The 25,187-nt window shown below is 40.4% G+C and overlaps 3 protein-coding genes across 3 annotated transcripts; 2 read left to right on the forward strand and 1 right to left on the reverse strand.

Annotated features, from left to right (window-relative positions):
• Nucleotides 1–1,398: 1,398 nt before the first annotated feature.
• Nucleotides 1,399–4,465, forward strand: LOC104415667. The gene is made up of 2 exons (XM_010026993.3): nucleotides 1,399–2,221; nucleotides 4,031–4,465. Exons 1-2 carry the CDS (start codon nucleotides 1,822–1,824, stop codon nucleotides 4,045–4,047), a joined length of 417 nt encoding a protein of 138 aa, XP_010025295.1. The 5' UTR covers nucleotides 1,399–1,821; the 3' UTR covers nucleotides 4,048–4,465.
• A 921-nt stretch (nucleotides 4,466–5,386) lies between these two features.
• Nucleotides 5,387–8,394, reverse strand: LOC104417744. The gene is made up of 2 exons (XM_039300262.1): nucleotides 8,020–8,394; nucleotides 5,387–5,927 (listed from the first exon to the last, which is right to left on the reverse strand). Exons 1-2 carry the CDS (start codon nucleotides 8,218–8,220, stop codon nucleotides 5,679–5,681), a joined length of 450 nt encoding a protein of 149 aa, XP_039156196.1. The 5' UTR covers nucleotides 8,221–8,394; the 3' UTR covers nucleotides 5,387–5,678.
• Nucleotides 8,395–12,539: 4,145 nt separating this feature from the next.
• Nucleotides 12,540–24,840, forward strand: LOC104415668 (calmodulin-binding transcription activator 4). The gene is made up of 13 exons (XM_010026994.3): nucleotides 12,540–12,837; nucleotides 14,153–14,278; nucleotides 14,381–14,496; nucleotides 14,714–14,802; nucleotides 16,158–16,203; nucleotides 16,763–17,258; nucleotides 18,375–18,520; nucleotides 18,971–19,058; nucleotides 19,199–19,416; nucleotides 20,435–21,117; nucleotides 22,589–23,153; nucleotides 23,294–23,587; nucleotides 24,512–24,840. The coding sequence occupies exons 1-13, from the start codon at nucleotides 12,825–12,827 to the stop codon at nucleotides 24,605–24,607; spliced, it is 2,976 nt and encodes a 991-aa protein (XP_010025296.2). The 5' UTR covers nucleotides 12,540–12,824; the 3' UTR covers nucleotides 24,608–24,840.
• The last annotated feature ends 347 nt before the right edge of the window (nucleotides 24,841–25,187 follow it).

A 25,187-nucleotide genomic window follows, 5' to 3' on the forward strand; every position in this document is an offset into this window, starting at 1 on the left:
AAGCTTCAACTCACTTTATGTCATACACTAAGCTTTTTCTTTTTCTTCTCTCCTGGCGGTGGATGGAACCGAGCTCGACCCTTCTGCAACCCCAGGACCCAAAAGAAGGTCTAGGGTTTTTGGTTCCCATCTTTCGCATGGAACCATTGCCAGTGACAAGGCTTGGCCGATTTTTTGCGTAATATTTCTGTTAGTTAAAAACTCCATCGACGCATTCGACATATGCTCCTAATGTTAGCAACTATATTTTTGTTTCTCTATGATTAAATTTTTTTTCAGAAAAGTCGTACTTGCGGACCAAAAACACTAAGTATGAGAAATCGACACGAGGTGTCTGCGTGGAGCGAAATATGAAATTTAATTCGAAAATCGAGACTTAGTATAAGCACTGAATCTTAGACCATAATTAGATAGGGACAGTTATAGGGGACCATTTTCATAATTTCCAACGAACTTTTAATTTGTAGCTGCACGTAGCTGGCATTTTTGCTTGATATCTAGGCAGAAAGAAGATAATTTGTACCACATGCCGCAACGTTGCAGAAAAGCTAGCTTTGAGTCTCTTGGCGACTTACCGGTGGCACGTGTGCGGTGGCTATCACGTGTCGCCCCCACTGGTTTACCTCCGGCTACTGGTCGTGCGAGGTTTCTTGAGTTATCAAAAAAAAAAAAAGATAATTTGTTCAATAATGTTCACGGGATATTTATTTGTAGACCACAATATCTCTTACGACATAAAGTACACAGATCAAAGTTAGCGCCGCCACAACGACGGTTCTGACCAAAAAAAATTGCTGGCACGGAGACCACTTGTGTTGAGTCTCAGCCAGTGGGCTTTGCCGCAGCCCCATAACGATGGGCCCATTGGGCCCGGCGGGCCGAAAAGGGAATCATTGTTAGACGGGAAGGCCCAAAAAGCCCCCACGCGCCGCCCGAAAGTTAGCGAGCTCCCCGCTATTCAGAGCCTTATCCTAAAATCGTGGGGGGGCAAAACAAATACAAAAGCACCGTCAACCGCTCGACCAGTCGCCGCCACCCACGCGCCCCGCAGCTTAAACCACCGCCTCCGCAGGGGAGCAGCAAAACATGCGGCCGTCATCGGCCCCCCGAGAGGATAAGGTCCCCCACGTCGTCATCTGGGCCCCACCCCCCACGCCAACCACCACCCCGGGGGGCCTCACCTCCGTCCGGAGCGCGTGCCCCCTCACGTGCGCCCCGCCCAAAAAACCCGCCGATCGATGACGTGTCGCCCCGCCTTTTAATCCGTCGGTTGCTTACGGATAAAGCACAAGATCTCCATTTTCTTTTTCCTCAAAAATCTAATATTTTCTAATCCACTTGATGATGAATTATGCAAACCCAATCCTGACCAAAAGAAAGAATATTTAAATCCCGACGAGAATTTCGGGGGAAAAAAAAGGATAAATTAAGCGGATTACGTCGCGCGCTTTTGCCCCAAAATCCTCCTTCGTCCAGAAATGATTGCGTCGCCGCGTCCCTTTCCATCCCTGTAGAATTCCCAAATCCTCAGCTTCTTTTTCCTTTTCTATTTTCCCGAGAAAATAGTAATCCAGAGCTCCTCTGCGCATAACGACTCGCCCATTTTGCCGAGAAAATTTATCGACAACTTGGAATCGAACCCGTACCTGCGTAGATAAAGCGCCCGCCTTTATCCGCTCGCCTCGTTTTTGGCGAAATTCGGGAGTGGATTTTATCCGATCGGCGACGTTCGGGGGGGATAAATTTTTCTCTTTTTCCGATTTCCGATCGGATTTTTCTCCGACGAGGGGGGCCGAAGGAAGGAGGAGGAAGAGGTTGAACATGATGAGGAGGCAGCAGCAACAGGACCACCAGTCTCGGCCCTTCTACGAGCTCTCCGCCCTCGTTCTGAACCTGCTGCGGTCGCCCCCGGCGCCGCCCCCGTTCCCCGACCAGTCCCCGGCGGCGGCGTCGTCGTCGTCGAGGAGGTCGTCGGCGGCGGTGGCGGCGGCGGCGGCCCAGATCACGCCGGCGGGGTTCGCGTCGCTGATGCTGGGGATATCGCTGGCCCTGATGCTGTGCGGATCGGTCACCTTCTTCATCGGCTTCATGCTGATGCCGTGGGTGCTCGGGCTGGTGATGTTCCTGTACGTGGCCGGGATCGTCTCGAGCCTCTCGGTGTTGGGGCGGTCGATCCTTTGCTACGCCACCGGCCCTCCGACGCCGCGGAAGGAGATTCCGTGTAAGCAATTCCCTCCGTCCCTTCTTCTGCTGTTTCGTTTGACCTTGTATCCGCTTTTTGGGGGTTGAATTTGTCGCTGGTTCTTAAATTTTAGATGGCCGTTGATAGATTTGTTGCTTATTCGTTCTTTTTGATCTGGCGGTAGCTTGTATTGATGTTAGTGTTAAGCTTTTTATTCGTTCAAGAGCTTGTTCATTTAGGTTATTCATAGCAAAAAGGAAAGCAGGGGAGCAACCTATGATTAGGAGGCTAATTTGCAACTCTTGAATTAGGTTTTCAATGAAATCGAGATAACTTATCTATGGATTTTTGGGTTCCTAATGCTGCTGTTGACAATTTTTCTTGTTTTTGTTTTTGGGCTCTTTGGGATCTCTCTGTGAAGAACTTGTATTGATGCGAACCTTGGGTCGTCTACTTCCAGTTGCTTGAATTAGTTATGCTCAATTGATAATGAGAAAATTCGGAAAAAGAAGTGTCTTTTCTGTAGTGTCTCTCCCCTGACATGTTCAATTTCCGTATAGTTAGGCACTGTCATAGGTTGCTCTTTGCAACTTTGACGCATGGTCTTTTTGATGAAATAAGGACCGATGTGGCATTGGCTTGTAAATTCAAGTTTGGAAAGTTTTGGAATTTGGATGATGAGCATTTGTGTACTTGCTGCGATGATTCATATATCAATGATATTATGGAATCTTAGTTTGATTACGTTTTCTACAAAATATTTTCTATATTCTTTTCTGGACTTTCACTGGTTTGACTTTGCCATCGCTCTTATGTCGACAGTGAAGTTTCTACTTGCACATTTTGATAAGTAGATTCCTGATTCAACACTTGCTGTAAATTCTTTTTCTAACTGGTAATTGGTTCAACTTTGTGATCAATACAACAAGAAACTATAAACCATTTACTCAAACAAGAATTACTCCAAAACATTTCTTGTCATGTATTGATAAACGTATGGGGTTCTTTGGAGTCTACATCTGTATGGTATTGTGTTAGGATTAGGATTCTTTGGGCAACTTCCAGCTGACATCAAACCTGCTTATATGCATCTGGGTGTTTGTACCTTGATTTTCCTATTCATCGAATTTAAGTAGGTAGGACTTGATAAAAGTTTGAAAGGGAAATGACTAATTCTCAGGCTTCTAGCCAAGTTTTCAGAATCTCATGGTTGGCTGCTGTCGGAAGTATTGAAAATGCGCTTTCATTCGATGAAGCTCAAAGAGAATTTTCAGTTGAAATCGGCTTGCTTCACCTAATAGAATTGCCAAAAGATTTTATTTGAGCTGTCCACAGAAATTTCTGCTCTGGTCAGTGATCATTCCCTCTGACTCTGTTTGTCAAGAATTTGGCTGGCTAGAAAAATGGGAGAATTGGCTTTAGCCAAAGGTTATTTAACTGATCGAGTCAGATAGAATTGCTCACATTTAGTCATTTGGGCATTGAATATATGTAACAGAGTATGCTGCCAAAACAAGTTTCACTGGTGCAAGTTATAACTATCTGTGTTGTGCTCTTTTATTCGACTTTGGACATCTTGTAATGACTCCACATAGTCTAGCGATATTTTCCTCCGTTTCTTGCTTTTCTTTCCTTTTACATTTCTGATGTACTTGAATTTTTATATAACTGGTACACAAAGTGCTCGACTTGTTGGTCAGCTTCATGTGCAGGTGGTAATAGCTCTTCTTTTCCTTTTCTCGTTCATATTTCGACCAGTTTCCTGTGTCTACATGATTTAGAAGAGTGCAGCACTAGTCCATGGTTAGTTTTCTAACATGTCCCTTTTTGTGAATTTGAAATGATCAGCATGGAAGCTATTGTGAATGGAAAGTCCGTTTGGAGATGTGCTGGAGGGATGAATTATGTCCCGGAGGATTGAGAGCACAGAACTCGGTCGTTTTGCCAATTACTACCGCCTTAAGTAAACATATATAGGGACATTGAGATTACAGAGCTTTTCAAGTATTGATGCAGAATTGTGGATACCTTTCTCTTTGTAGATTCTGCGGGTATATTTCGAGATGGCTTTTCAAGTAGTTAGATTTAGAAATGATGTATTGTCAAAGCTTCTTTTTGAGGATAATACACAGTTCGATACCTGCTTTGGATGATAGCTGGGGAGCTAGTACTCAGTTCCTTTGTATCTCGCATTTTCAAATTTTTATTCCCACACCTCCATGTTTATGTATTTGTAATTTGCGGGAGGTCGGCATTTTCAATTATAGTACTTTGATCCATATCTCTCATCTTTATAACCTCGTTCTTTTACCTTTCTAGTATTGCTTTGACGATGATCAGTTCAAATCTCAAAATTCCATGTTTGTCATTCCATGGCGACTTCCATCATGGACTGAGCCGAGGTTAGAATATGCCCGTTTACTAGCGGTTCTATTACTGGTAATTTTTTGGGCAGAAGAATGAGGGCAACGTTTTGAGTGTAACGAGAGAACACATTGAATGTTGGTCCGTTTCTGAGATGTCTTCAAATTCAGTATCGTCGTCCTTTGTCCTGTCATCTCTATGGCATTAAATTCACGCTTATCTGGATACGGAAGTTGGACCGGATTGTCTCCAAGTGACAGCTCCTATGGCAGGATTGGCGTCAAGGGATGCTGCCACAATTTAATTCGACGAACGGTTCTATCCTGATCGCCAGTCTCTAGCCTGGTCTTGGTCGTGCCTGGGAACTTTTTCCCAACTGGACAAAGGCTCGGGTCATTTTCATTGCTGACTTTGGCAGCACTTGAGGTGATGTAGTTCATGTTAATCCTTTCTTATGCTACTTGCTACAAGCGATGCAAATCTGGAATCCGTGATCATGTGGAATCATTGAAAATGTTTGCGGTCCTAACAACAAAATTATATTAAAAGCGGAACCCTGAGGATCATTTCGTGTCATTCGGTTTTCTAGATTTCTGGGCAAAAATAAGCAAAATGAAAGGGTCTTAATGTGTGGTAAGTTTTCAACTTGAGGTGGTATCTAATCAGAATCGACTCGTAGAATATTAGATCAATTCCAAACAACCAATCGTGACCGCATCACATCCGTTTGACTTTCAGGTGCATTCGGTGATCAATTCATCTGATTTAACCCGTCACGCTCGGATCTTGGCTTTGCGAGTACCCTTTGCTTGTTAAGTCTCGAAAAAATGGAAGGAGAAATGAATCAGTAGTCATATGTGTGCACTGTCATATATTGTCTGGGAGTTACAATTCAGAGGGTGATGGCATAGGAAAGAAAACTATCAAGAGAAGATCCCTAGCGTTCCCTCTGGCATCGGCCGAAGAAAAAGCAGGAACCTGGAAAGAGCAGATCTTATCATAGCATCTTCGTCACTCAGGTACACTTGACTAGAATCAAGCAAAAAAACCCAACAAAAAACCAAACGAAGTGGAACAGAATCAAAACAAAACATCAAACCAATCGAAACAACCGTCATAGGAGAAAATAAAACTATCCGGTGTAGATGTGGACGCCGACGGCGATGAGGAAGATGGTGATGAGACAGAAGAAGATGATGGTGTGGACGAGAATGGAGGCCCCGGTCGTCTGCATGTTCCCGAACTCCACCGCCTTCATCTTCCCCGGCAGCTGAAACAGTAGCCCCGGGCTCAGCAGTATGAACAGCACCACCGCTATGACCACCGGCCCCCAATCCGCCATCTCTCTCGGTCTCTCTCTGCGCGCGCACGCGTCTCTGTGTGAGCGTTATTGGGTGCCTCTAGCAACTTTTGGAGGTCTCTCTTAGTTTAGTTGCTGCGACTTGTCTTCTTTATACGGAGGAAAAGAAGGGAAAAGAGAGTTCGTGTGAGCTTGCCGAGTGCAAGAGGAGGAAGAAAGGAATATATCAGTGAGACCGAGCATCAGTGACGGCGAAGAAATCTTTCTGGCAAGCGGTCGGTGATGCGTCTGGCCTTGTGCTTGGCTCTGCATCACGTGCTCCGTCCTTTGTGTTATTGAACTTCGTGTTCACGACGGACGATGTAGCGTGTAATAAAAAAAACCATTCCTTCCCTAAGAACGAGATCCTTGTCTGTTCAACCGATCGCGTTCTCAGTCTGTCATGAAGTACGATGTAAAAGAACTGAGAACTAGCTCCTGGCTAGGGAGATGCGCGAATACTGATATATAGTAGTCAGTCATTGCGAAGAAGACGGTATAGAAATCCATTGGTAACTAAGAAAAAGCGAAACAATCTGGTTTGAACTCGTCTTTTATGAAATGATGGAGAGATCGAGAGCAATCGTCAAAAACAAGAAAAGTATCGACTTTTGTGTTTCCTAGATTGTTTTTGGAAATTGAATTTGTTTTGATAGTTGATATAAATTCAGGCAAGGATAAGAGCTGCAATTATCAAAAGAGGGCCAAAGAGGAGCCGATGTTGATTGCTAAACACTAGCGAAAAAGATTCCTAGCCCTCCGCAGACGGGTTGGTCCACGTTCTCGTGTCCGGAATTCTGGAACATCTGAGAGAAGATCCGGAGCCTTGGCCTATCAACACAGGACACAGGGCAATTTCTAAGAGGAGAACGTGAAGCCCTCTCTCTTCGAAAGGTGAAGGCTTTACCTACATATAAGCCCAAAAGGAACGAAGTAGTGATGATAAGATCTGCCCTTGTCACAAAAACTAATGGATCAGCTTCGGCGAAAAATTGATTGGACAGGACATTCGAAATCTAAAGAACCCCGATCAGAATGGCCCCCGGACCCGAGAATTCCATGGACAAACTGGTGGGCTCATGCAGCACCCTTGTATTGGAAAATGCTGGCCCGACCCATTTTTGACCCAGCTCGACCTGACATGGTCCTAACATTTCTAGGGATATCATAGCTCATGGGGAAAGTGCACAGCGCATTAGACCTTAATTTTGGGCCCAATTTGCTCAATTATTGCGTCTAATCATCTAGTACCTATCGATTAACAAGAAGGAAAAGGAGGACAGTACCAAGGAAGTATCTGAATTTCAAAGTGAGTCTCGAATCATGATAATTGGCACGTAGTAAGAAAGTGTTTTCTCGAATCATGACAATTGAAATGCAGCAACATTCCGTTTTAGCATCGTATTCTTATGCCACCCTCTTTTTTATTGCTAAATCAAAGTGAAGCTTACTCAACTCGATATAAATTCTATATTCTTCAAAATTACCTTACCGAGTTGGATACTGTATTAGCCGCGGATTCCACTAGCTAATGCAATATATACTTTGGTCATAAAAACATATTTCAATAAAAAAAGCATAGCACAAAAATGTCGAGAGAATTTTTCTTAAAAGGTCAAATCTTGTGCAGTTGGTGTTGCCGTACATTTTATGGAATGCAAAAGCAACTTGACAATCTCACGTGGATCATACATAAAATGCACGGCCGACTTGTTTGTTGGAGAAAGCACCTACAATAATTGATTCAAAGAATCAATTACGACAAATTAGTATGATTCCTATTTCGATGACTTCTCCGCCGACTTAAAGCCAGACCTCTCCCATCGTCATTTAAACGTGCGCAAACTCGGTCAAAGCCAGTTCAAATCTTGCTTGCCATTGTCTCCGTGATCAGGGAGTTGCAGATTAACAAAACCATGTGGGGAGACAAGGGATCGTGCCAAAATTGACTTCACAATCATCGCCAAGAAGAAAAGAAATCGATTACCCATGTGAAAGAAATCGATTACAATGCTCAAATCTTGTCGTAAGAGCAACACGATTTTGCCCGACAATAATAGGGGATGATAATGGCGAAAGAGATGACTCACCACTTTCGAATTTCCCTAAGGCCAGAGCACAAGTTTTAGTCGAGATACACGTGAACCTTGAGGGCCAGAACAAAGACGCACACGAGGCAGAAGTAGAGGAGCGAGTGGACCATGATCGAGGCGCCGCTCGTCTGGAAATTCCCGAACTCCACGAACTGGTGGCGGCCCGGCAGCTGAAACAGCAGGCCCGGCGTCAGCAGCACGAACAGCACCACGGCCACGAAGACGGGGCCCCAATCCGACATTCCTCCCCTGATCGAATCCCCCACTTTCCCTTTCCAAATTCTGAAATTCAGCCTTCCTTTTGCTTTTGGGGAACTTGGAGATAATTAGTTGAGCGACAGTCAATGGAGTGGTTCATGAGCGAAAGCAAAGGAGGAAGGGGAAAGGACAGTGAGGAGCCTGTGGATGGAATTAGGAGATGGAAAGTGTCTAGTTTCGTGGTGGATGTTGCACGAAGCATAAGGTGCAAAATTTGTCCTTTTTCTATTTAATTTCTGGGTGCGCTAACAGCCAACTCAGGGCCTAGGATGGTTTCCATGGATGATTGGATCGATTTCTTTCCTTCCTTTTTTCTAAAGGAACTAGTAAACAAAACCGATGGTCCTTACCAAAAAAATACAATCGATCACGAAGTCTAACTTTTCCTGATTGAAAAATAATGCGGTCCACGAACCACGTGTGCTTTTCAAGAATTCTTGTTTTTACGTTAAAAGCAAAAAGGAGAAAAAAGTTGTCACAATAGTTGATAAATTGCTTTTTTATCAGCTTTGTCGCTCATCGAAAGTGCGATGATTAGGATTTGATTTTGAAGCATACAGAACAATTCAAACTATTCCAAAATCCTCTTGGAGGGCTAAGGGCAAGAATTATAATTATTCTATTTTTCTACTTCCTTTTTTTGTTTTAAAAAAATGTTCGGAATAGAAATTTATTATAGTGGCGCAATTTCTTTTTTATATTTTTGGGACAAATTTTTAATTCAAAAATAGGTTTGAAATAGGAATGATAATTAAAAACTCTTAGGCTCTATTCGTTTCGTGAAAAATAATTTCTGGATTTTCTGGCATTCGTTTCACGAAAAATGAATTTCTTGGAAAAAATGATTTCCATAAAGGGAAAAAAGAATCTTCTAAATTAGGGAAAAATGTTTTTCACTCTTGAAAGCTCCGTTCATTTTGCGGAAAATGTTTTCTGGGAAAACTTTTTCCAGATTTTTCGACGTTCGTTTCACGGAAAATGAATTCCTTGGGGAAAATGTTTTCCATGGAAGGAAAAAAGTCTTCTAAATTGGGGGAAAAATGTTTTCCACTACAAATCATCACTTCCTCCTCTTCTTTCTTCTTCTCCTTTTCTTCTTTTATTTGAATTATTTTAAATTTTATTTATCTTTTTTAGTTTGAATTATTTTTTAATTTCCTTTTCTTTTTTTATTTTCTTTGTTTCTCATTTTCTTCTTTCTTGGCTAGTCATCGACCGTCACCGAGGTGAACCTCAAACTCGTCGATCTGGTGAGTGCGAGCGTCTCGAGCTTGATGCTTGCACTTGCTAATTTGTGAGTGAAAAATATTTTCTTTACCGAACACCGGAAAATATTTTCGAAACATTTTTAGGTTTTTAGAACACCATGAAAATATTGTCATTTTCTTGGAAAATGACTTATGGGAAAATATTTTGTGGAAATGGCTTATTTTTTGCGAAATGAACGGATCAAAGTGAAAAACATTTTTCTCACTTGATCTTTCTTATCTCACACCTCTACAAATTCTCACTTTCTCCTCCCCTTTCTTCTTCTTATTTTCTTTTTATATTCGAATTCTTTTTTAATTTTCTTTTTTCTTTTTTAATTCGAATTATTTTTAATTTCCTTTTTTCTTTTATTTTTTCTTTTCTTTTTTTTTTTTTTCTTTGTTTCCCATCTTCTTCTTTCTTAGCTAGTCGTCGGTCGTTGCTAGGTGAATTTTAAGCTCATCGATCTCAAGCTCGTGCTCTATACTTTTGCTTATCATTTTCTTTATTTACTATATCCTACCGTTGTATATTGCTCAAGCAAAGGGCTTTACATGTTTTACTTCTTTTTACTTTTGTTTATTAGACATGAAAGAGACAAGGGGAGAATATGCCACTCAACTGGAAGATTCTTATTAGGGCTGTACATGCTTTGCTTCTTTTCTCTTTTGCTTCTTTTTTAAATCCACATGAACATTTTTTAGAATAGATGAACATTTGGTGACAATAAAGGAACAAAGATATGAAGCACGTTTGCCCGAATTTGAAGACAAGTTCATATTTGATGGATTTATAGTTAAAGTAAGTGATACATGCCTATTTGGTGAAGTTTTAGAAAATATTTTTTACCAAACACTAGAAAATATTTTCTAAAACATTTTCAAGTTTTAACCGAACACTTGAAAATATTGTCATTTTGGAAAATGACTTCTAGAAAAATATTTTATGGAAATGACCCATTTTATGTGAAACTAAGGGACCATTATTATTGCTTGTCTTTGCCACCTTCCCCGAACATTTGCTAGGAAAATATTTCAAAAGGTCTATTAGATGAAATTTTCTTTTGAGAACAAAATATTTTTGTCAAAGCTTGCCAAAAGCTTGCTAATTATGAATGCTTTGTAAAAGAGATTAAATTCAAATCTTCAGGAGGAAGAGATGTAACTTTCTCCGCAAATCAAAATTCTAAAGAGAAGGAAGAAATGCAACAAATGCTTTATTTGTGGATGAAAATGGCATTTTGCTCAAACGTGTTCCAAAGTAGCTAAGAAAAATTCTCGTGCATTAGCTTGGAGGTAAGATTTGACGGTCTATCTTTTCTAGCATCAATCAACAATAGTTAGATGAACTTCCTGCTAGATTTCAGTAAGCATGATATCTAAAGTTATTCTTTTAATTTGAAAATTTCTTTTGATCGCTGTGGCGAGATTTTTTTGGAATGGACATTAAGAAGACTGTCTTGAGGGTTAGATCAGCTCTTACATCATAAAAGAGCTTGATAGAAATTTAAAGAGAAAGAGGGAGAATTAGCTTTGCACGATTTAAGCATGCAAACACCTAATTTTATTGGTGAAGGCTCATCTCGCCTCAACACATTATAAACCATCCATTTTATCGGCAAAGAGAAAGAAAAGACAAATAAGATTACATCATTGATGATACAAATGTTGTTCAGGAATTCATCTAGTCTGAAATTGTTGTTGAGGAACAAAACGACTTTTTTTCCGTGCCCTAAGTACCGAGGAGAATGAGAGGACGACGAGGGCCGACGGACACATCCTTACCTTCAATTATCGAATCCTATGCCTATCGTGACAAACGTGGTCAAAAACAAAGATGGTGGAGGGACAGCCACGGCCATGCGCACTCCAAGTCGTGAAATGGATCCTACATTAGCCAAAAAAGTAAACGCCCTTTTTTTCCCCTTCGATATTTTTTTATTTCACTGGGCCCCAAGCCTTCAATTTTTAGCACTAAATAAGAGGAGACCGAGACCACCCCAGAACTGACTTCTCTCCCTTCAAGCCATGAAAAAGAAATTCAGCGTTCTGGCCCGCCACGCTTGAAATTATTCTATCTTCCGTCAGAACAGTTCTTGACTTTCGAAAATCAATAAATGGTAGAGGTCGGTGATCACATTGAAACTAATTGGACGGCAGGCGAGTATAAACGAAGTATCAGTCATAAGGATGGGACTAGAAAGGGGTTTAGCCAACGAAGATGATCGCTCTTTCAGGAATCAGCAATGCATAAATTGTGTCAAATTAAGTCTAATCAATATCTGATCAGATTGAGATCCTTTGGTAACATAATTTTTCTGTTTTTGGTCAAAGTTGGTGTGTAAATAAAAGGTACTCACCAAACTCGTAGAAATTTATATGTCATCCTCAAACTGTTTTCTCACTCCTCTTCTTCTGTTAGTGTTCTTTAGGGCAAAACCATAAAAAAAGAAATTAGTGTTCTTTTGCCGTGCTACGCACGCTCGAAATTAGTCTCTCTTTCACACCAACAGTTCTTAACTTTTGAAACTACGTAAAAAGTAAAGATCGAGGATCACATCAAAAATAGCTGGACAGCACAACAGTACAAACGAAGTATCATTCAAATAAATACAGCTAGAAAAAAAGGTTTAATTGACGGAGATCCTCCCTCTCTCGAGAATTAGTAAAGCATAAATCGTGTCAAGCTAAGAACCAATCAACATCAGATCACATCCAGATCTCTTAGCAGAGTAAATTTTTTATGTTTTCGGTCAAAGTTGGCGGGTAAAAGGAAGGCACTAAACCCGCTGGAAATTTACATGCCACCCCCCCAAAAAAGAAGAAGAAGAAGAAAAGCTTGCTTACGATTTTTTTATCCTTTTTTGCTAAAGCTATCCGTTTTAGTTTAGGGAGGAGTAACCTAAGAAAATATCAAGGTGCGAGACCCAACGGCAGGGCGCCACGTCGCCGAGCTTTCAAAGCATCCACGTGCGCCCGCTGGCACTCGATCCTCGCCCGCGATTTCTTTCCTTGTTTTAACGTTCTTAGGCCCGCCGGGCGCCAGCCCTGTTTCCTATTTGCTCTCATTATGAAATGAAAGCGAAAGGGCCCGGGGAAGACGTCGAAAACCGTACGGCGCGCGACCTTCGTCGGCCCGAGTCAACACCGCCCCCGCTCGGTCCGCAGCTCGCCCAGCAGTTCCGCCCCCCCCTGCTTCTTAAGCCCCTGACAACCGCCTCTCTCGCCGGAGGAGTGAGTGCGCGGGAGCCGCTCGGGAGATTCGCCCGCCCGTTCGGTTCGAGGCGCGAATGATCGCCAGCGTCGTCCGCGAATTCAGCGCGCTGCTTTGATACGGAAACATGATGCCGTCTGGTAAATCTTCCGTTCCCGTTCTCTCGCGGGGTGTGCTTCCGATTTGGCATTCGAGGTGGTTCGATTTTTTTTTTTGCTGCTCTAGAGTGGGAGGAGATGAGATGGTTCGGCGAGCGTTAGCGGTTTGATCGTTTGAACTCGCGCGTAGGGTTTTTTTTTTTTTTAATTATTATTATTATTATTTTTAATTTTTAAAGTTCTTTCTTTTCCGAGGGGAAATAATGAGTTGGAGTGGCAAATGTAGAGATCGAGTGGAGGGAGACCGGCTGCTATCGTATAAATTAGGATTTTCTTTTGTTTTTTTTTGTTTTTTTTTTTTTTTTTTTGTTTTTAAGGAATATGTTAATTTCATGGCGTTTGAACCTCGTAGTTTATAACGGCTAGGGATTGCTCCGGTGGCTACCGTTCCTACATGGGAAGGGGGGATGTTCTTACTTTTTGCAAAGAAACTGGACAAAAGTCCGAGAGTGAGTTGAAAATTAGAGTAGGATAGACTAAAAAAAAAAGAAAAAGGAAAAAAAGCATAGTTTATGGATCAGGATACGTTTGAGCAGTCTATCTATTGGTTTTTTTTTTTTTTTTACAACCATGAGGGGAACCGGGGCAGCTATCTTTAGTTCAACATGCGCTTATGGGTTACTGATATAAGGCTCTCCACTTCCTAGGTGATTTCTCTTATCATGCGATTGTAGAGGTAAGGCGGGGCTCATTTGTACTGATGAAGTTGCCACTTTGTGGTCTTGGGTTTCTTGGTTTGCAAACTTTTCTTACATTTTATGTCACGAGGAGGTTATTAATTTAATAGAAGAAAGACATGATGGGGTAGGGTTGGGGGGAGATCTTGGGCACTTTGATTTCTAGGATGATATGAGACTGGATAAGTACAAAGGCGTAAGGATCCCTGCAGTCGACCTCACTTTGGAGGAAAACGGTTATTTTTTGTCCTGGCACTGTTGCTGTTGTTGTATAAAGGGAAGGACTTTAACAAATCCTATAGGCTAGTTGCTGCTTTGAACTGTATCCATTATGGCTTGCATCTGAAATATTGGCAACCTTACTGATGTCATCAACTTATTTGCCTGGATGGTGTTTCTCTTTGTTTGGGCTGCAGTGTAGCGGAGCCCTTGGTGGTTATAGAGATAGTGGCTCTTTATTGGTTGAGAAAATCGTTAGGCTACAATTTGCATTATTATTCTATGGAGACCATTTTGTGTTTCTGCTTCCTCCGGTCTCTGTGCCTTTTCATTTGTTTTGCCTCAAGCAGAGAAGCAGTACATGAAAGTACTATCAATACTCCTTTTTTCTGAATTCTCAGGATACAACATTAGTGATCTTTACCAGGAAGCTCAATATCGTTGGCTCAAACCTGCAGAAGTGCTTTATATTTTGCAAAACCATGAAAGCTGCCAGCTTACCCAACAGCCACCTCAACGTCCAAGCAGTAAACTTCATCTCCTTTGTGCCTCATTGAATAACTAGCGCTCTTAAAATCCTCAGTTAGGTCAGTAATGAATGGCAATGTGCGTATGACAATTCTTAACAGGTGGATCCTTGTTCCTTTTCAATAAGAGGGTTCTTCGATTCTTCCGTCGTGATGGGCATAATTGGCGGAAAAAGAAGGACCAGAGGACTGTTGGGGAGGCTCATGAACGGCTCAAGGTCTGCTAATTAAGTAAAATGGACATATCTATTATTTCTCTGTTAATAAGTCAGTAGCTCATACTGGTAAGTAGCTCATAATACGTGATAATCATGGTTATTGTCACTTCCTTTTGCTGCATTTTCCATGGCCGTTATCAACTTTTCTGTGTCTAACGGGAAATTTCTATCTTATAAATGTGCCAGAACTGATGATCAAATTCATTCATGTGTTTAGGTGGGAAATGTCGAAAAATTAAATTGTTATTATGCACATGGAGAGGACAACCCAAATTTTCAAAGGCGCAGCTACTGGATGCTTGATCCGTGAGTGTAAATATTGGTAGCATATCATATTCTCTTGTGATTAGTGCTTGTCATTACACTTTTGTAATCCTGTCCCATTAGTGCACTAAGGCATTGAGAATTTGAGTTATTTTGATAGCCAAAGTCTTCCTAATAAAGTAAACTGACTCAACTGTACACTCTCTCCTAATATATTTTTACCTTCCCTTTTGAATAAGCTAGAATTAGAATTTCATTTATCTAAGAAAAAAGGCCTCTGTACTGGCCACAATAAGTATAAGATTACAACAGAACACTTGCAACACCAAGTAAACTTAAAGAGCAGCTTAGAGAAATTCCTTCACCTTCAGATGTTAAAAAGCCTGATCAAGTTCTTCAGTCCAACTTTCTGTAATTTCTCACTTGATTTAGAAGACACAACTGCTGCCACATGGGACCAGAGAAAGAGCACTTGAAGAATGAATAACTTCTAGTTTAATTATGCAATTGACATAGCACACGGATACTCTGTGCAGATGAATACCCCCTTGACAATTTCACCATAGTGGGCAACTTAACTAGTAATACCAAGTGGCAATACAGTGCTCTGTATGCTAGGAGTAAACAACACAAGTTTGTGCATTGGAACTTTAGAAGCCACTACAGGGTATTCCAAGCAATATTCAAGGTGAAAGCACCATTCGGTATTACGAGCCAAACTCCCTTAAGGTGGCTAGCAGCAGTAAAAATGTGTCCTATCAAAACTGATCATGTCCTTGGCCACTCTCACTCATTTATGTTAATTTGCCAGAAAACTTAATAATAGCATCAATTTACCAGATTACATTGTCTCGCACCTTCTTTCTCTTCAAAATAGCAGCCTCTTATCTTGGATGACTGCTGAAAGAGCCTCCTTTCTGACGGATCTTCGATACGTCCATTCAAAATGACAGAGAAATGACAAGTGGTGTGACAGCTTCTCATTCACTGTGTAAACTGTTCAAAAAAGCTAAGCCATGAAGAATGTTCAACATAAATGTCCAGTCCACCAAATCCAAACACCTTTATAAGATCAGCCTTAATAACAGATGTAGGAGATATGTTCTTCCATTGTAGCTGTTAACAAGTTCCTTGCAACAAGGATACTATCGATGATATGCATACCCTCTATAAAGGGTGACAGATTCATGCTCTCTGGTGGCAGCCTTTTAAGCCTCAGAGTCAGAATGCTTAAAATCCATCAATACACAGTATTACAGCATGAAATAGGATAGAGAGTTGGACATCTTTTTAGGGTTCATACCACACTCACCTCCAGTCCTCTTATTTCTCTTCTCTAGGATGGAAAGTAGGACATAAATTCACTCACACCTTGCTTTTGCTTTTTTGGTGGGCAGGGCATGTGACCACATAGTTCTCGTACATTATCGGGACATAACTGAGGTCAGTTCATAACTCCTGGATCCAGCTTATATTTTATTTGATTGGTCTATGATTTATCAAGTCCCTACAGTCAGCCTTTGCTTCGAATGCTGTCTACCAAATTGGCCCACCCGACACTATCTGTATAGGGAGGGAGGTGTGGTTGATATATGTTCTGAGCATGTTTTTGGGAAAAGCCGTTAGCTGTGTAGGACATAGCACAGGTCAAGAGCATGTATCATAACTCACTCTCTCGTTATTTTGACACATGTCCTTGTTATTCTGATCCTACTCATTCAATCTGTTTGATGCAATTATGTTGTGTTTAACATGTTAGGTTTGCCTTACCTTAAGTGGGAGTATTGAGAAATGTGCTTAATATACATGATGGGCCTATTTTTTGACAGGTTAAGTTTTGGGGAGAATATTCCTTAATATATTGATTTTTTTTTTTTTGTCTTTACTGGGGTTGACCTTCTAATGTACTGCTCCAATTCCCACCCACCCATGACCACTAGGCTGACTGCTAGGTTCTATCCAATGGTATTGGATTTAGCATCATTCTTTGCCTGTGTTGCAGGGGAAACATAGTTCTGGATCCAAAGCACTGTTTTCTCCAGGGTCATCAGCTGCTTTAAGTCCTAGTCTGAGTCCCAGCCCTTACTCTAATCAAAATCAGGGTTCTGCCTCACTTGACTCTTGTCAAACTCATTCCAGTCCAAGTTCTGCAGAAGTTAGTTCCATCAATGCTATCATCAACCATGGAACAGATAACTTGGACAGGGTGGAAGGAGCAGCACTTTACAGTTCGTCTGATCTTGATGTTAGTAAAGCTTTGAGGAGGATTGAAGAGCAGCTCAGTTTGAATGATGACGCAATTAAAGAAATTGTTCCAGTATTTGATGATGATGAATATTTTAATTCGGTAGGATTGCTGGACTATGAAAGGGAGATATCTCAGCAAGATCAGCATGAAGCATTATTGCAGGTTTCAGACCCTGTAAATTGTCAATTTCTTAGTGAAAATGACGGCGTGCGAAATGTTTCAAGCAACTATATGCCACTTAAGGATACAGGTATCACATCTATATTTTTTGTTCTTAGAGTGGCGACAGTCTGTTGGCTACTTGTTGACATAGTGGTACTTATCTTATGAGGAAGAATTCTGTAACATTATGCAGGGGCCACTTTGACATTTTAAAGTTAAGAACTATCTGTAGTCTATAGTCTGGAACCCACCTTGATCGGGCAACTATCACGTTAATGTGGGGTTTGTCATCTGCTATGGTAACCTTTTGGTTTCATATTGAACAGTATTTACTAGTTTCAGTCACATCTCATCACTTTGTGAAACATACCCCAAACTTGACTCATTCTTAAGGAACTACATGTGATAGGATCATTTTTTCTATGGGGTTGGCAGGTGTGAGGGTATTAGGATTTGTATTGTTGAATTTGTCACCACTTATGTCTCTTCAGTATGTAGGACTCTGTTCATTGTCTTAAATTGGTGCTCGCTCTCATCTGCACTATCACATTCTCTTCTAGCACAATTGAAGGCTGTATTGCATGATGATAATGCTGCTTTGAGAAGCCAAGTATACAAACCAAAAAGATCAAGATTTTCATCGTTTGCATAAAAAATTTTGCATGTTGCAACTAAAGTGACATCAAGCTTCCAAGTGACTGGGAAAGTAAGCAAAGCAACCAAAATTAGCCTCCTCGAATCATAATTAACCATAAAAAATGTGGCAATGCCACAGAGCTACCCCAATTTTTTATCACAAGGTAGATTGTACCTACTTTTGTGCCAGGTACAAGTTCTTATGCTCAACAAGGTGAGTCTTATTCTCAATTCCATCCTAATTGAGGCAGATCTTTTCTTCCTTCTTTGTCTATGCCTTAAGGAGGAGGAAAAGGAGAATTTTGACTTTCCACCTATCAGAAGTTTCATATAGCTAAATGGCATTCCTAGAAAATTCAGATTATTTATTGGTGTCATTTGTTCTTGAATTTTTTCCCCCCAAGTAAAATTTATAGAGGGTAGTAATCTTTGGTATGAGAAATAGACTGTAACTTCCGTCTAACCAGCAAGATTATTTGTCTGAAGAGGAAATGTAGTGTTTATAGCAAATGCAATTGAAGATTATAGGTATAAAAGCGTTTAGGACTCATGCAGCCGTTTTCTGCAGATGATGATGGCCAGCATAATCTTCAGGCATTTGAACAGGGGCATCTGGTTAAAGAAGAATCTTTTTCCTGGACAGATATGGAGTCCTACTTGAGCCCATCGGCCAAAGGATACCTAGAGAATAATGCTCAGATTCCAAATGAAAATGTGAGACATTATATGAGTGTAAAAAGCTAAATATATGTGTTTCTGAGGTTAGCTTGTTTTCATGGATTTCTTACTGGAAGTGTTTTAGCCATGCCTATATGTTTTAACTGAGGATTTGTGTATTTGGCATGTCACTTTTCCATTCACTAAATCTGGGTTGAAGTCTGACCAATCCTTCCCTCGCCTGTCTGGAAAACACAACTATTTCTATTCATTACCAGTTTAGCTCTTTGGAAACTGATATCAGAATCATATAAGTGGGCATGAGATCTTTCTTTTGGGACAGTTGAACAGCTTTAAGTGTGCATAGGTTGTCTACTGGTAGCATGTGGTTGTAGGCATATAAGTCCTAATAAAATTTGATACAGTTCATGTTATAAAATTTTAATATGTACTGATATCAGTCTTTCCTGAATGAGTTTTGTCACCTATTTGGTCAATGTGCCACAGGAAAAATTACACTCTTATACACAGACAGGACCAGCAGAAGGACAAGAAGGCTATCTCCTGTCAGATGCTAATAAGAACAGAGATCCATGTATGATTTTTAGAACCCTGCATAATTATTACTTAGTTGGAACCATGCCTTTTCTATTTTGGGCAGTGAACCTTACCTAAGTATATTTTAATTTGGGTCTATATCCCTGTCTAACAAATGTCATAAATCTCTTGCTTCAGTAGCCTCATTGTTGGAACTTGACAATTTCGAAGTCTCTGCTTACCCTTCCTTTGGAGAAACTCATGGGGCAAATCCAGAATACTATCCTGTCTCGTTTGGACAAGGCCAACCGGGAATATCAGTTATGGGAAGTTCATGTTTGACTTTTGCAAAAAATCAGAAATATACAATTCGAGAAATATCTCCTGAATGGGGTTACACCACTGAAGCTACAAAGGTGGGTATGAATTGTTACATTGTTCAGACTGAATTCTAAGTGAATTTTCCATTCATTTATATATAATGATTTGTCCTTTTCTATGGCCACGTCTAATGATTTTATCTAAATCCTGCCATGTTGTATCTTAAGGGGAGCAAACTGGTAATATATTAGGTTCTTTTATTCTTTTGTAGTCCTATTATCATGTTTGTGCTTTGTCATTGTGGTGCTAACTCCTAGCAACAGTATAAATTGCAAATGATTTTCTTTAAAAGAATTGCACTTTCTCTAGCTTATTTATCTATTCTATACATGGTTCGTAAACCAAGATCAAAATCCTGAATGAGGAAGCTTTTCATCGAATTGTAGATTTTGAATTAACCAACAGTACTAGTTGAATGTAACTACATGGTGCATTTGACCAATTTTAACCGAAAGTTTTGAGTTTATCAACTTTGATGCTGATAGGAGAACTCAAATTGCATAAATGCATGGCAAATTGGTTAAATACGTTACATGCTGAAGAACTAGAATTACTTGATAATAGCAGCCTTTGTTGATGCCTTCTAAACAAACCTCTTAAACATTGATTTGATCGTAATAGTTTCAAGATGCACTTATGTGGAAACAGAAACTTAAAGTGCTTCAGTGTTTCACCTTCACCTATTTGGTTGGCTCTTTTCTTTTCTTCTTTTTCTTCTTCTCCTTTTTTTTTTTTTTGGATTGAGTAATTTGTTTAGTTAGAATGGGTTGGAATGGAATAAGACTAGCAATTTTTTTTTGGGGGTTTCCTTGTCTTTTCTTTTATCGCTGAATTATATCTGTCTTGAAATTAGTAGAAAAACTTGATTATTCATCAATAAAATCTCATATTGAGATAATTTTTGTTTCCAGATTGATTAGATGAGATTAAATCACATCTTGTGATGCAGGCAGTTTACAAAAGAGCATGTATATGTGCAGAATATCGATTGACATTTCAATCACATGAAATATGACATTTCAAACGTGAGAACTTATTAGTTTCTTCATGCAGATTGTCATTGTTGGATCTTTTCTGTGTGATCCGTCGGAATCTGTATGGAGTTGTATGTTTGGTGATATTGAAGTTCCAGTGGAGATCATTCAACAAGGTGTCATTCGCTGTGAAGCTCCTCCTCACTCACCTGGGAAGGTCACACTTTGCATTACTTCTAGCAACCGGCAGTCCTGCTCCGAGGTCAGAGAATTTGAGTATAGAGTAAAATCGAATTTTTGCGCTCACTGTAACTTGGAACAGACAAAAGCTGCTAGGCACACAGAAGAGCTGTTGCTACTCGTTAGATTTGTGCAAATGCTTTTATGTGATTCAGCAATGCAGAAAGAAGATGGTGTTACTTTAGGAATTCATGTTCCGAGAAATTCGAAAGCTGAGGATGATCCTTGGAGTCATATCATAGATGGGCTCTTGGTTGGCCATGAAAATTCATCCGAAACATCTAATTGGCTTCTTCAGGAGCTCTTAAAGGATAAATTGCAACAGTGGATTGCACTTAGATCCAGGCAAGAACATGACCAGGGAGGCTGCTTCTTGTCCAAGAAAGAGCAAGGCATTATTCACATGATTGCAGGCTTGGGTTTTGAATGGGCTCTGAACTCAATTCTTGGATGTGGAGTCAATGTAAATTTCCGTGACATTAATGGGTGGACTGCTCTCCATTGGGCTGCTCGTTTTGGAAGGTATGCAGGAGCATCTTATTCAATTTATTTGGTCTGTGAACCATGATAATGCTTATTTGGAAAATATTAGTTTAAATAGAAGAATAGTACAAACGCTTCTAGTGTTGTATTGAACCATCAGTTCTAAAGAAAGAAAGAGAGGGACTTCTTTGTCATGCGAGTTTCTTTTCTTTTTTCATTGGTCAGATCTAGGTTATTGAAGAAAATTTCGTTCTTGGTTTTAAGCATGAAGTCACCTGAGTAGTTCACAAGCAGTAACATGCCCCAAGGAAATGGAAGCTCAAATATTTCAAAGTCTGCTAAAGCAACTGTTTAGTTTTTTCAGCGGTTCATTTTAGAAAAGGGTGTGCAGTGCCTTCCTGCTTCTTAGTACTTACATATGATGGGCATTTTGAAGAAACATTGCACTACCACACTTTTATCATGTCAGTTTCTGTTAGATTCCAGTTTATCTTTCTTTATTTTTAATGGAGCATGACCCGTTCGCTCCTCCCTGTTCTTATATTCTGGTTTAACCAAGTCATAAAGTAGTCAGCAGTAAGTAGCACTAGAATTTTTTTGTCCTTTCGCATAGTAAAAGCGCTACAAATGGAAGCATCTATTTTTCTGCATCCATTTGCAATTCTACTCGTGTTTAGATTTTCTGCTGCCACTGAAGCACATGAACTGATTGTTATGAGACATCACTGATTCATATTTGACAATTGGATTCTGTCTTTTTCGGATAATACTGTAATAAACTTTATGTAGTAGACGGATATGGGAAACAGCTATGTAAGTAAAGAGAAAAAACAATAGTCTGGGGGCAAACAGGAACATTGAATATCTGGAGTGTAACAACTCAACCGCATCCTGTCCAATGTACAGATAACTAAACAGCTATTTAGGTTATTTGGATCATTCTACATCCTCGACTGTATGAATATGCTGTATTACCATATTTTGGCAACCCAACCTGATCCATGTGTGCTAAGCGCCCGAAGGAGTATTCAAATGTTGGCTGTTTGAGATTGATCTTTACATATGAATCATTTTACAAGTCCTCTATCATCTACTGTGGGATTTAGGGTGTCATGATAACAAATTACAAAACTAGTGTATATAAAAGGTGAGTCTGTTGGCCCTAGATCGTGTAAATTTCGAAAGCTCTCCATGAAATCCAATATGGAAACTCATTACTACTTGCCTTTCAAGCAGGTTGTCAGCATTGCGGAAAAATTTACACGTTATTGTGTGATAAACTAGGAATTCTATTATCCTGTGCATAAATGTCTTTTAGCACACTAGATGCTGCCCAAGGGCTTTACATAATGCGCTGCAAAGTATTACAAGTCACATTCCACCTACAGGAATTCACCCCTTTTTTGCCTTAGTGACTTGTCATTGTTGGTAAAGATGCTCATGTCACACACCTGGGTTTACTTGCATCCATAATGAGTCACATTTTGACTGTCTGCAACTTTTGAATTAGGGAAAAAATGGTTGCTGCACTGGTAGCTTCAGGGGCATCTGCTGGGGCAGTCACAGACCCCAGGTGTCAAGATCCTGCCGGTAAAACACCTGCAAGTATTGCTGCCTCCAGTGGACATAAAGGACTAGCTGGCTATTTGTCGGAGCGGGCCCTGACCAGCCATCTTTCGTCTCTTACAGTCAAAGAGAGTGAGCTTTCAAGAGGCTCTGCTGAGCTTGAAGCAGAGAGAACTATAAATAGCATCACAAATCAAACTCTAGCTACCGATGATGATCAACTTTCACTAAAGGATACCTTGGCTGCAGTTCGTAATGCTACTCAGGCTGCTGCACGTATACAATCTGCATTCCGTGCACATTCATTCAGGAAGCGGCAACAAATGCAGATTGCTGCTGCTATTGATGATTATGGCAGTTCAAGTGATATTCCAGGATTTACAGGAATGCTGAAGCTTTCCTCACGCAATACTCGTGATTCAGCTGCATTATCCATTCAGAAGAAATTTCGAGGCTGGAAAGGTCGGAAAGACTTCCTTAGATTTCGCCAGAAAGTTGTCAAAATACAGGTATCGTCTGTGGAACTTTCACAGCAATTGTAGATGTAGGGATTGAGCCTATGCATATTGCATCTGAAATACTTGTTTGCATGCTTTAAAGTTGTCCTGCTGTAGAGGAACTACGTGAGCATCTTCTCTTGTCCTTGCAGGCTCATGTGAGAGGTTATCAGGTTAGGAAACATTACAAGGTACTATGTTGGGCTGTTGGAATTTTAGACAAGGTTGTACTGCGATGGCGAAGGAAGGGGGTTGGTTTACGGAGTTTTCAAAAGGAGGCAGAATCTATTGAAGATAGTGATGATGAAGATATTCTCAAAGTTTTTCGTAAACAAAAGGTGGATGCAACTGTTGATGAGGCAGTTTCACGAGTTTTAGGCATGGTTGATTCTCCAAATGCACGTCAGCAGTACCGGCGCATGCTAGAAAGATACCGTCAAGCTAAGGTTAGTTGTAACTCCTTAATCTAATCATAAAGTATGAGGGCCCTCAATTAGGTAGTAGTTGCTATATGTCACTGGCATTATTTTGTATCACCATCAAACATCTGCTTGCTAGTTCTTAGCAGAGGTAAAATACAATATGTGGTTTCCACTCGTGCAACCAACAGTTTTGTCATGCACTCTCCCTCTCCAGCCACTACAGAAGTTATCCCTTTTCAGTCTACAGCTCACACGGTTTAATTCACTTGATGGTGGCAATCCCCCTTATTAAAAATCCCATAGGTTTATGCTGGAGGTCACAATAGCACGAGTTCCTCATAATTATACAGTGTCTACAATATCAATAGTAGAATGAATCTGCATAAAAGTTTATTTTTTCATTTTTCCAAGGAGCATGACTGCTTAGACATGAAAAAGCCTCTGGGGGTGCTTTCAGTGTCTATTATATTTGTAGTAGAATGAATCTGCACAAAGTTTTTTTTGTTTCATCCTCTCAAAGAGCATTCCTGCTTAGACTTGAACAAGCCTATGGGGGGTACTTTCGCCTATCAATTGATTATTTTGCTGAGAGCCAGTTGGTGTTAGCTCTACATAAACTCAAAATTTTATTCCTCTCTTTCTCCCTCTCTCATGCATTGGGTAGATGAGACAAATTGTACATGTGGAACATGATGACAGAGAAATGCTTCGCTCCTGCTATTTCCTTTAGTGGTAGGTGATGGAGTGCAGTTAAATTGAATATTTTTAGAGAACAATGGTTACATTGTGAATTGCCTGTCTTATACTCAAGTGTGTGCGGTGTGCGTGCATGATTGCATGCGTGTGCGTGTGCATGCACGTGCCTGCATGCATGCAAACCAGGGGTGTTCCTCACACCAAAATCTCGTGGAAGCGAAATGATTCTCCATGTTTGAACTATTGTTGCAGGCTGAACTCAACAGCACATCTAGTGAGGCAGCACCATCGCCTTCTGAGGAATTTAGCAATATGGACGATGACAACTTCATATACCAATTCCCATGAAGCCTCTAAGGCGTCTTAACTCTATGCCGCATTGTGTATATTTGTCCAACACAGCATTGTGATCTAGCTGATGTTAAGAGAGGATACCGGTTGATTGTACAGTCATATTTTTAGGGTCTCGTAGAAAAGCGTGTAAGAATTCCTTAGTGAACATGTATTAACTATTAAATTGTCATGAAAATGTCTTTCTTTTTGCTTGTTGGCAGTACTTAACGTCAAACGTATTTTCAGTCTTTCCTGATCGTTGTGACAATTAACTCGTGGTCAAGGAACTGAAAGAACATGTGCTCGGTATTTTTCGGGTGGGATGATCTAGAGGTCTCGATGAAATAATTTGTTGTCAGATGTAAGAAACATGTTTAAATTTCCCCACACCAGTTATAAACAAGCTAGCGGTTTGAGCTGTCGACACTAAATTCTAACTTGGTATTTTGAGATTTAATTGCGTGTTAAAGAGTATCTCAATTTGCTGCATTTCAGTCCTTTTGGATTTTGAGGTTTTCAATTTCTCTTTTCTCCCTGAGATTTTGACCGGCAATGGAACAGAATAAAGGAAATCGGGTCTTTTGCTTCAGGAGAA

This window comes from Eucalyptus grandis, chromosome 8 (assembly GCF_016545825.1).
Source record: "Eucalyptus grandis isolate ANBG69807.140 chromosome 8, ASM1654582v1, whole genome shotgun sequence".
NCBI classification, from domain to species: domain Eukaryota; kingdom Viridiplantae; phylum Streptophyta; class Magnoliopsida; order Myrtales; family Myrtaceae; genus Eucalyptus; species Eucalyptus grandis.

What these genes read in the sequence shown, in the direction of transcription:
- LOC104415668 (XM_010026994.3), top strand. An exon ending in AGCTACTGGATGCTTGATCC is followed by an intron (nt 14,803 to 16,157) that starts GTGAGTGTAAAT and finishes TTTGGTGGGCAG; the next exon opens with GGCATGTGACCACATAGTTC. An exon ending in TATGCCACTTAAGGATACAG is followed by an intron (nt 17,259 to 18,374) that starts GTATCACATCTA and finishes CGTTTTCTGCAG; the next exon opens with ATGATGATGGCCAGCATAAT.
- LOC104417744 (XM_039300262.1), bottom strand. Translation starts at nt 8,220, where the DNA reads ATGTCGGATTGGGGCCCCGTCTTCGTGGCCGTGGTGCTGTTCGTGCTG. An exon ending in CCCTCAAGGTTCACGTGTAT is followed by an intron (nt 5,928 to 8,019) that starts CTCGACTAAAAC and finishes CAATAACGCTCA; the next exon opens with CACAGAGACGCGTGCGCGCG.
- LOC104415667 (XM_010026993.3), top strand. Translation starts at nt 1,822, where the DNA reads ATGATGAGGAGGCAGCAGCAACAGGACCACCAGTCTCGGCCCTTCTAC.